Genomic DNA, 12,252 nt, shown 5'->3' with positions numbered 1-12,252 from the left:
GTAAAAGAAACACCGAGCATCGTCCCTCTTAATTAATCTTTTATATTATTCGCATAGTCGTTTTTACCATAACAGATATAACAGAAATATAAAAAATATTGTACTCCCAGTTCTTTGGAAATATCTCAAAATTGACAATTCTTTCTGCGGACATGTATATCGTTCTGCTAAGTAATTAACAATATGCAAAAACCGGTGCACGATCTAAAAGCAGATACGAAAACAAATTCGAATAAGGGGAGAAAATGGGTAATCCGGCGAACGAAGGGAAGGACAGAACGGAACGGAACGTAACGGAACGGATATAGTGGTCGGTCGTAGGTCTAAGGCGATAGAAACGAGAGGGTGAGAGGGAGAGAGGGAGAGAGGATATGAATTCCGTTGGCATGGGGAAGCGCGCATGCGGCTGCAGTGGCACTGTGTGCCCGGATCCTCAGTGCGATCCTCACCCGCGACGCGTCTAGCACGATTCTCTCGGCCCTCCCGGGAGTCCCGAGGGACTCTGGGTATCCTCGCGATCGCGACTGCCTTCTCGACCGCTCTGTCAACCAATCGCGCGCCAAACTATCGCGGATTCCATGAAAAATCGACTTGCAACCAATCGATTCTCATTTGTTTTTTCTTCTTTTTCCTTTTTTTTTTCTTTTTCTTTTGCTGGAATATCTTTATACGGGGATAGAAGAAGAACACGTGCAATTCCATGAAAATCGCAAATGAATTTGGCGGTAAGGAAAGGAAATACAGATGAACGTTATCGCAGTGGCCAGCCATTCTATCCGTACGTTTACTTCAAAAAAGTTATATAAGCGCGGCATCTTTTACTATATTCGCTTACCGTTGCTCTATACTGCTCGGTATATATAAACAACTGTTTTGTATAATTACCATTATTTTATACGAAGGAACATCGATGTTTCAGACCGATCGAACGAGTTATTTATCAAATCTTTATCAAACGGGTCATAGGATTGTGAAATGTGCATCAATGTTGGCTTCGGTTCACTTTTACTTTAATTAAAACAGATGGATTTTATGGGTAACGAGGGTACGGTAAAGTGCAATTGTATTCTTTTCCTTTTTTAAACAGAATTTAGTGGCAATTTATTGATTTCATTTTGAAAACGAGGTCGTTTCCAAAAGGACATAGACAGGTAAAATTCTGTGTTCATTGTGTTTCTCTCTGTCACCTTGAAAAGAGTTTAGCGCACGTCCATTGGTATTATTTTTCGAAGGTTAATTTATGCAACATTTCTTTCCTTTGATGGTTGAATATTTGCTACAAGAGCAAATTTGCTTTCAGGCGTATCGTTGCTTTCATCTTGAAATCAGTGCATTTCAAAAGTAACGAAAAACGTGGTTTCCAAAGAACATACAAATATAGAATAATGTTCTCTTTCTTCTCTGAAAAGATTTTGCTATAAAATTTCGTTTCTACAAGTTCTTCCTTAGTAGCCAGATATTTAGTAGTCCGCTGTTAGCATCGACAAGATGGATTTTAAATTAAAATGTTTAAAATTTTGATCCAATTGTTCTTTCTACTGTTTTCTTCCGCCGAGCATAGTAATAAATAAAATAGATTCGACAAGTGAAATTAAATCGGATTATCACACTTACGCTCTCTACTCTTATGTTTCGAGGGTAGTAATAAATGTGTATACTGCATAACGGAGATTCGATGATTAACCTTGAACGTATTGTCAGCTTAAACGTTGTAAGTCTTTCTTTCATCGATGAGTCGACAAGTACGATGTAGGTACGCAATGGTTTAATCATTTTTTGACATTTTGAAAGAACGATTTAGTTAAAGTCACAAGTAGGAAAACAAGTTTTAATTTAATTTCTCGTTCTCAAGTATTCAGAATGTTGTCATTTCCATTTTATCATTTCCACGCTACATTCTCAAAATTTCTCTAATCGGCACTGATTTTGTAGAACAAGTCCGTTGCGAAACACGAATACGAACATAATTGAACAGATGCGAAGAAACTGTTATATGAAAATGTTAAATTAGAAAAACTCTTACATCTTCTAACCAGTTCTAACTCTAGAACTTGAGAATTATTCCATATACATATGTAGGATATATTTACCGAATTCGTATATTCCTATGTACAATATATCACAGTGTCCAATTAGGACAAATTGTCATTTTAGTATAAATTACAATTGTTTCTAATGATCCAAAAATTTCATACCGCCTGAAACTTCAAAATCATTGCTTTCGATCGAACCTACATAGAGGTAATTATTAAATTCACGCAATTACATAGACATCCATGTATCTTTCCTTTGCGTTGACATTACGAGATTAATTAGCACCTGCGCGAGCGTAGCTACAGTTGATTTTACTCTTATTGTTAGATTTACCGAGGAAACGTCCATCGAAGAAGCGTTGCATTTTAATTAACGAATCGCAATTGACAGCGTTTCCCCATTTCCCCGCTATGGTGTGTCGTAGATTTGTGAAATTTCCTTATCTCTATTCACCGTAAAGGTGCAGCTCAAGAACTCGCTTCCGGCGCTGTGGCGACCCTTCGTGTCAGCGCCTCCATTATCATCCATCAGGCCGTGTCCTGATGGACACGGTCCAGTTTTTCACAACGCACGCTGATACTCTCCATTCGTATTGACTCGAAAATGAAAATTTTATTTTTTCTGCTTTTTTCTGCTTTTTCTTTTCTTTTTTCTTTTTGCCAGTTTATATATCCCTATAATTAAATTGTGGTAACTTGTTGCTTCGAATTATTATTAGATTTAGTGAGATTAATGTGAAATTCGTTAGTTGCAGAGCAATTTGATCCGTTATATCTCCTAAAATCTCCTAAATCCTTTAAAAGTCAACCCGGGGATCAATCATTCCCACGAATACTGCCTCAAATCTTCATATTCGCTAATCATTAAGCAAAAAATTCTAATAATGAAACAAAAATGAAACATCAAAGGATGCCACGCAATTGATCACAAATTTTAAACCGAATCGTTGTTTCAAAATCGAAGGAATACCAATCGAATCAAGGGAAAAAGAATATAGAGAAACAGTAATAAAAAAAAAAAGTTTATCGAGCGTCCATAGCTTTCATTCTTGACAGTTTCTCGATGGTTTCTCTGAAAAATGAACGATCGTTAGCGAGAATCGCAGAATTCTTCAATTTTATTCGTAGAACTGACTTAAGCCCCTTTGTCGAGAATAATTGTACAAACATAATTTAAGAATGAAAAGGGGAAAAGAAGAAAAGGGGGAAAGGGGGAAAGGACGCGTGATTCGCGATCATCAGTGTCCACACGTTCGATCGAAGGTATACACGTTATTATTACTTTGTTTCTGTCCGAACAGCTATCATGGAATGATCGTCGTTGATCGTACACGCAATTTCGAGACTGTAGATAGATGTATAATTAAAGCCAGCGATTAGTAGTCGAACGCGACGATGCTTACTTCGCTGCCACGTTTTCTCCTTCAATTATTCATTCTGTAAATGTTTTCTCTCTTATGTCAACCGATACCGGTTGCTTGAGCAGCTTTTCCTTCCACGTCTTTTCGCTTCTTCTTTTTTTTTTTCTTTACTATTTTCCTCTTTTTGGTTGGGTACTGGCGGAATTTAGCATTAAAACAATGTATTATATTTCATTTCTGGATCGCTGTTTCAAATAGATAAGAAAAAGCAATCCTTTACGAAGAAGATGACATGTTAATTAGAATTTGATACTGTATTTGATGTTCCACGTAAATACGTAAAGTCGTTCGATTAAGGAACATTTAACGATTTCAGTTAATTACGATGCACATTTGCGCAAGCGGTAGCAAATAATCAGGTTATCTGGCAAATGACCGAATTTCCAGTGTTCCTATCTACATATCGGGCCATTTGTAAAATCAAGCTTGAATTTTTAAGCGATTCGTTAATGGGCAAACGATAATTGCACCGTGGCTAAAAATTAATTTCGCTAATGCGTCATTTCGGCCATTCCCGGGCTGCCAATCAACATTCGAATTAACGACGCACCTCTTCTCCTATTATCACTGGCTTAATGATAAAACTACTTGTCGATTTGGTTCTTATAACGTGTACCAGAAATAATGGTCCCTTTTACCTAGTGGGAACGTCCAACTGAATGATGGATCGCGTTGGAAGAGAACAAAATTTGACGCCATTACTATTCACAGACCACAGGGGAAGAAAATGACAAGTAGATCGCGAACATTTATGCAAGTTCATAGCTATATGTATGTGTTAAAAAACTGAATCACACACGGTATGTATAGTATACGTATAGACAGTTGTTTTACCGATTAAATGTAATTAGCTGTTCGATCGAACACGTGATTAGCGGTGTTGTTTCGTCTTGGACGGATGAATCAGGAGTAATCGCGATCTGGATCAGATCTTCGAAAATAACCCTTAACCTAGTACCACGGCATAATGATATCGGCCGGTTGTATCAGCACTTTCTTTATCTGACTGCATCCCTCGACACACGCCAAATATGTATGCTATGTATAGGCTGAAACAATAACTGTGTCCATTTCGGATATTTCCGTTACTGGTAATAATATAAAAAACCGTTGTGAAAAAATGTTATACATATACGAATCTGGCACAGTGGTAGAGAGCCATAGAGGAGATTTCAAGATCATTTATATCTTTTAAAAGCAAAGCTGTGTCTTTTATCGCTATGTCGAGACGACTTCAGTAAGTTATCACTGGATATTATCCTCCAGTTATCCTAAATATCTTAAAAAGAAATAACATTTTGTGATTGGTTTTTGTCTTTTCTTTTCTTTTTTTCCCCTCTTTCTTTCTTTCTTTTTTTTTTATTAGTTACAAATTCCAACATCGAGCATTATTAAGGGTTTTTGACTTTAGGTTTAGGGCGTTTCAGAGGGTATGCAAGTATTGGAAATTTGTAGTGGTAAAAATTTCGAGTACTCGAGTTTTCTTTGCGATTTCGAATTCGAATGCTGAAGTATTTTTAATGAAATTACAGGGAACTTTGAATGCCAAAAATTTTGAATATTTTAAGTTTCTTCGTGTCTCGATGTTTTAACGTGAGAATATATCTAGTATTAGTCGTGTATCATATTCATCTTTAGTATTTTCACTTTATAACTGAAATCTTGAGAATTTCAATATACATTCGATATACAACTAGAATATCAGACACCAAATTCTATATTAAAAGCTCAATCGATAATTCGATTCAATCGAAACTAATAGTCAACTCTATGGGCGTTCCGATACGGTAATAGATCCTGACGAAAATATTCATATTCCATATTTACTGTTCGATATACTCACGTTTATTAACAATAATCGGTGCTTAGAAACGTCGAATGTCTCAAATTTAGTAGCAGTTTGGCACTAATATTACTTTTCCATTGGAGTTTTCCAAATTTCAAGCTATTCCGAACACAAAATCTCAAAGCATGTACTTAAAAATTCTGAAACTATCAAATAGTCGATTGCATTGGCATATCGAATCTGTAATGGAAATAAAAAAATTGAACGATGCTTGAACGTGTTCGCAGCATTCCTTTCGCCGACATCGTTTACCCGGGCAATCCCCGTAGAATTTTTCCTGGAATGGAAAATATTTGCCGCGTAATGTGTATACCGAGGGAACGGATCTTGGCAGTAAATAAAACGGAAACGTAAATAAGATGGAATATGAATCAGGCGAGATCGCTCCGAGAAGGAAATGTTTCTCCATGATACGAGCTAGTTTGCTCGTACTGGATGCGAGACGCGTTTCGCACGGCTACTTACGGCTGGAAAAATATTTGCTCAAATCGAAGGTGCAGGAAGTTGCTGAACCTGTCAATTAGACAGAGACAATTTTCCTGCGTCGCGTCGCGGGCAAAGTGTCTTTTATCCAGTGCCGTGATATTAACGATTCTAAACGATCTTCTGACACATTTCCAACGTTATCTTTACACATACCGGAAGCTTTAAATGGTCAAACCAGGCTTTTAGAAAATTCTACTGTCAGAAGACATTTAAGAGCTTTGAACCGTGACAATCCATTTATGTTATTTATTAACCGGAAATTTCTATAAAGTTGGAAGTTAACCAAGGCAGATAATTTCACTTTGCTTGCAAATATATATAAACATACGTATATGCATATGATATAATTTACTTTTAACAGAAATAATAGGATGTATTTAAAAACGTATAAATTCCATGTTTAAGTAAAGAAATCGTTCTATCAAAGAAGTGGGTAATCAGAATGACGAGTTAGTTCGTCCAGCTCGGTTAACAGGGTAAACGATCGACGCTTGAAATCCTTAAACCCTGCTTAAACTTGTCGTAATACATACTTGGAGAACACCGAGCGAACAAGTTTCCGTTAATCCCGTCATCAATTTCAAATTTCTCGCCTACCGGAACAACTTTATCCGCTGCGATGTGACGCGACTCTATCTTAATCGCTGTACCGTTCCCTCCAGAAACAGAGGATCGTGTGAATAAAAAGGAAAAGGACGAAAGGAAAGGATCGAACAGCGAGAAAGAAGAAAGAAGAAAAGAGGAAACAAAGTGGATTTCACGCGAAATCTTTCGGCACTGCCGCCGCCACCCCAAGCATCGGAGAACTCGCTAACTTATATATCTACCTTTACCTACTTTGCTTGACGGCTAGATTAAGATTAAAAGATGACCTCGAGCCTCGCAAGTCTTTCGGTCTCCAGTCACGCGTACGACCTTCCGGTTCTTTGTTAAAAGTCCCACGAGTCTCTCTCTCTCCCATTTGTTCTTATTCTTTACCCGAGGAAACTTCACATTTATACCTTGATTAGACGATATTTAACCTTCATCTTCGCTAACCTATCCTAAAAGTACTATTTGTGCGAATCGGCTTGCCGACAAAATAGAATGGACGTAACTCTGCTTGAGGGTATAGAGCTATGTTAGCCGTGCGTCTACCCGCGGTGCTTCTCCGCACATTTATCGAACTATGATATACACGCGCACTTATGTATATACATACGGAGTATGTCTCCAAGTAGGTAGGTAGATGAATTCCCGCAAGGAATCTCAACGGACGACGCAAATTTTCTCACATTTTCTTTGAGTAATTATGATATTATTTTTATATTATCGTACTCTTATATCTTATATTATTTATAGTTATCGTTTGTTTTGCTATTTTTTGTCGTTATTGTTATTATATTATATTATTAAAATTTACAAAACTTCGACACAGTCGTGTCATTTTTACACCATTCACGTCACAATACGAATCTTTCTTTTCTTCGTACGAAACGTACCGATAGATTATGAAATATAGATAATAAACAACCACACAAATAATCGTACAGCGATCGTGAAATTAGTACAGAACATAAAAAGGATACCTCTTAATCCCCTGCGCTGCATATTTTAATTATTTACAACTCATTTTGTCCTGCATTCTAATCGTAAGCTTCACCATTTGAAAATTTGAAACACGAGTGTTATTAATCATAAATAAATACTCGCTCATTTTTATCGCCAGGCGAGGTCATTACTTTGCAATTTATTATCGACGTGAGTCAATGGTTTTATCGGTAAAAGGATTTCTCGATCAACCATTGTGGAAGCTCGTTTCACGCGGAGAAGCTATCCGGCCGGTCGGTTCACTTATTTACGCCGATCGCTCGTAAAAATCCAAGCAACTGTTGCTGCGCGAGGCGGAACGGAGAAACATTCGCGATAAATGTTGCAATTTGTTAAACATGGGCCTGGTGTTTCGCTATTATTAACAGACCCTACTGGTAATCATATCCTCCTGTTTGGCTATTATTACCAGTAGAGCGACTAGTAATAACAGCGAAACACCAAGAAATCTTAGCGCAATGTTAACACGTAGAAACAACGGAAGAGAGGAAACAGTTGAGAAATAAAAGGAAACCGGATGAAATGCAGTAAAAAAAGTATTAAAAAGAGAAAAAGGGAAAAAGACAAAAAGAGAACAAAGTTAATTGAATAATAAATGTACGATACTGTTTTGGCTACTACAACGTTAAACGGAACAAGAGTTGCTGCAAATAGTTGATGGGATTTAAAATGTTTTAATCGATATAATTTTTTCAGATAAGATATATATAGACACGAGGAAATAACCAGATACATAATTCAACGAGAATACAAATTTCTTAAAGATAGAATTATCGTAAATTTCCATAAGCCGAGTATAATTTCATTATAGATACACATACATATGTATGTATAAAATATTTCATGTACTGGAATATTATTTCTATATTTTGTACGTTAGTAAGTAGTAATAATTTGATCGTACACGTGAAATATTTTAGATACAATTAGCAAGTTTCGAAAGAAACGTTTCATTTGCAAATATTTCTTATACTTTTCCAATATAAATCAGTTATTACAAAAATAAACAACATCTATATGCTGAATACACTGTTCCAGAATTGTCTTCCGTGTCACGTGTAAATGTTTATTGGCATTCCTTATATTTGCCACTTCTGCCTGTTTAGTTGCTGCAATAGAACTATTCACAATAGCGATTCTTTCTTTTCAGCAGCATATTAGTTAAATTTTTCACTAATTATTTATTATAAAACTAAGACAAATATCTACAATCCCTTCTTCAGAATTCCATCAAGATTTCCGCAGAACGATCATTCTTCCATTCGAAGAAACATGCCAACCCCTTTCGTGTTTTTATTACTTACGAAAAATTAGCAAGATTTATACTCGGTGAATTAATAAGATCCCATTAAAACAATAGTTGTTCCATTCAAAGGGATTTACGTATAATTTGAACGTGCTAACAGGCCGATATCAATGAATATAGCTTCGACGCACGGCTCAAAGGCGCGATATAACGAGCTACCTGGCTTCTTACCCTCTACACTGCTATTTGCATCTCGTTCGCGTCACACCCCCTTCAAGAAACGACGCGACTCGAACAAACGATTGCGACCAGGCAAACAGAAACGTTCGAGGTATGTATTGCTGCAGCTTGCTAATTGACGATATCGTTTAATGGGAGCAACGATTATGACTGCGCCTGTAATTAACGAGTATGATAATTAATGCTCAGCATGTAGCATGCTGATTGCAAATATCGACGGCTGTCCGTAGGAAATCGCCGTGTTGCGTCGTTCTCTCGCTCTCTCTGTTAATTCGTAATTAACTTCACCACAACACTGCTGGAGAACTATTTTTCTTCGCGGTAATTGTCTTTCGAGTCGCTTGAAACGTAGTCGTTCGATTCTCGATCGAGTTGTTTCTATTCGAAATAAATCCGAAATAATAATAATACTAATAATAATTTCTTTCTATACTTATGGTATTTCAAAAATCGAGAAAGATCCAGGTATGTAATATAATAGATTATAGATTCGTTGGGTTTATATTTAATCGGCGCGACGTTATAAGTAGAATAAGACTGTTTCTGGTCAGGTAGCTCGGATTATCAAAATAGAATTATTCTTTTCCCAATGGAGATCTGACGTGTGTGGAATAATTATCGCGTATGACAGGTTAAATATGTATTGGCTATTCCAAGCTAGGCTGTTTCGTTCCGTTTTAATTCATCGTTGATAGATCGTTGATAGAGTAAGCAATGTAAGCCAAGTATCTGTGTTTTTGATCAGACCGCGATAAAGATAGAATCGTCCTTCGTTTAACAGAAATCGAATAATATAAAATAGATTTAGTTTGATAAAAAAAAACGATAAAAATATGTGGCTTGCGAAATACGAATAGTACAAGCTTTATAAAAAAAAAAATTCTTTCCATTTTATATTTTATTGTGGGAATAATATAATCTTTTTAGCTAATATCCTATTATAAAATGTTATTCTATGAAATTCTAAAATAGAACGATCAAACAGTTGGAAAATTAAAATTTCTAACAAAAAAAACGCATCATCTGAAACTGGAGTAGTCATATCTTTTAACGATAAATATATCAAAGTATGAATAAATTAGATTTTCCAAGAATAAAATTACACCATTCCGAAACTAAAGTCTCCTTAAGGAAGAAGAAGGAGTAAAAGTGAAACAATTAGCTTAGATTTAATTTATGCACACTACTGGCGAAACTCTCGAGTATCCTGAGATCCTAGTTTCGTAAAAAAGGACGCTGGTATAATGATTCGTTACTTCGATTACACGATTCGTGTCCTAGTTAAAACGAAGATTCCACGCTGCTGAGAAGCTTTCGACATGGGGCGACGCGATGCAAATATTAAATTAAGACGTCGCGTCGGTGGAACAAGTTTCACCAGAGCTTTGGGGCCAATTTAAAGCCACCTTTGGAAATTGATAAGCTCTTTCTGGATCCTCGTTTAATTGCAGCTTGTTTCGTAGCTCCGAACCTGCTTCTTCCTCTTCTTCTTCTTTCTTCTTCCTTCTTCCTTCTCCGCCACCTGTCCTCCCTTCTTCGTTCTCGTTGCCTCCTTGAGTAACTTCTGTTTTAAATTAAGCAGCTTCGAGGGGGAAGTCCGCTTGTAAGTCGAACCAAGTTTCTCGTAGGCTTTCCAAAAGATTCGAATACGAGGAAAAAGATTAATGTTCAATTATTAACATTGTTGAGAAATATATTAAGCCATTAGAGACCAACGCTGCATTTTTTGTTCAGACAATTTACATTATACATATATTTATCATTTTGATACAATTTTTTATCTGGATAAAATAATATATAAGTCGTCTTATTTATATTTTTTAGTTATACTACCTTCACACAACTTTTACGTATTATTTTACTTCCTTGTTCTTATCGAGTTAACCTTGATATTACTTATATCTTTTGCATAGATTTAAATTCGTTAAACTAGTAGAATTATCAACAACAAACAATCTAAAACTATTAACTTTGCTATTTTTCCCCATTTTGTTAGACTTCAGTGTTGCGTAAATCGTGTTATTCAGTTTTTATGAGTTTGCATATTACAATATATGCGATATATATAATATTCCCGTTGTTTTAATTTCGTTATTTCTCGGCTCGTTATTGTGAATTCGGACAAAAATGTATATGAAAAAGAGCGAGATTTTCTTTCCACAAGATATCGTAACGTACTGACAGATCAGTGAATTATATATTAAAATTCGCAGGTGAGCTGCTTTCAGGCAACGTTGTTTTCGATGATCGAGCGCAGTTTTGCCGACTTAATCCTCTTGTTCCAATTTACCGCGGTCGAAAGACACTTGTTCTCTGAAAATTTCAACAAAATCGATCTAAGCTGAATTACTCGTACGTGTTAATCTTTAATTATTCTAAACCCTGAAATAATTTTATTAGATTTGTACGCAACATATTCATTTCGCTAAATTTATCCTCATTTTATATCGTTCCATTTTTCTGTTTTTAATAATACGTAATATACTTTCGCAAATATCGTTCTCTTTTCTACAGAATTCTCTAAGCAGATTAAATTAACAATATATTAAATTAACAATTCTTTAAAGCCTTCACTTTCTTAAATACAAAGTTTGATAAACAAATTCCATTCTATTATATATACAAATTTCGTAGTTATTTAATGCATACATCTGTTCCACGAATCTACATCTTATTATATTCGAAACCTAAAACCTTCCTAAATCATCTCCAGTTTCTCTGCGTCCTTCTTCTTTCTTTTTAACATGGCAGTATAATTTATTTTTAAAGTTATCTTTTGTAAAATTTCACACATACAAACTCTCTATTCCCCTACGACTCGACAAATTTTATTCTTGTCTAAATATAAAAATCTCAACTCTCTCCAATAAATACTGTCTTCCCCTTAATCTAAAACATTTAAAGAAACATAAAATAATTTCTCGAAAATTTATCAGTTCTTCCTAACACGTCATTCTTTTCCAGATACGAAATATCAAATATTTCAAAATATTCCACGTCTTACGTTCCAGGAAAAATTGAAAAATTCGCTAGAAGAATTTCCCCAAAACTTTTCAACATTTTTCAACCTTCTTCAACAGCCTTAACGTGTCACTCCTTCCCAAATGTCAAATCTCAAAACGCCGAATCGATCTCTATTTCCTTTTGCATTCGAAATTTCTACGCTCCTGCGAAATAACCGCATCAAAATCACGTCACTTCCTCTTCGGAATCGTTTGGACAAATATCCTATTCAACATTATTCAACATTCGTGGCCTTTTACAGCGCAGCAGTGCTGTCGAAGGATGCTGCTGTCAACTCATTTCGCGATGTTTATTATTGCGTATATTCCTCGTGGTGCACGAAGCGAAACGAGACGAAAGAAAGGATTTCATATCACTCTTATATCT

At 35.8% G+C, this 12,252-nt stretch overlaps 1 protein-coding gene across 5 annotated transcripts in view; it reads left to right on the top strand.

Moving 5' to 3' along the window:
• Positions 1-12,252, top strand: part of Oamb (Octopamine receptor in mushroom bodies) — a 120,324-nt gene that overhangs the window by 69,270 nt on the left and 38,802 nt on the right. The window contains exon 1 of one of the 5 annotated variants that reach the window (XM_069121223.1): positions 454-725. The exons of 3 other annotated variants lie outside the window; for them this stretch is intronic. In XM_069121223.1, the coding sequence (XP_068977324.1) occupies positions 714-725 (12 nt within the window). In that variant the 5' untranslated portion in view covers positions 454-713. Of the gene's footprint in view, positions 1-453; positions 779-12,252 lie in introns of those variants that run through there. One more of the 5 variants, XM_069121226.1, reaches the window with a different exon arrangement.

Source organism: Bombus flavifrons, chromosome 10, assembly GCF_040668555.2.
Source record: "Bombus flavifrons isolate JBK064 chromosome 10, iyBomFlav1_principal, whole genome shotgun sequence".
NCBI lineage: Eukaryota > Metazoa > Arthropoda > Insecta > Hymenoptera > Apidae > Bombus > Bombus flavifrons.
The sequence above is the reverse complement of the archived record's forward strand: the minus strand, read 5'-3'. Positions and strand labels throughout refer to the sequence as shown.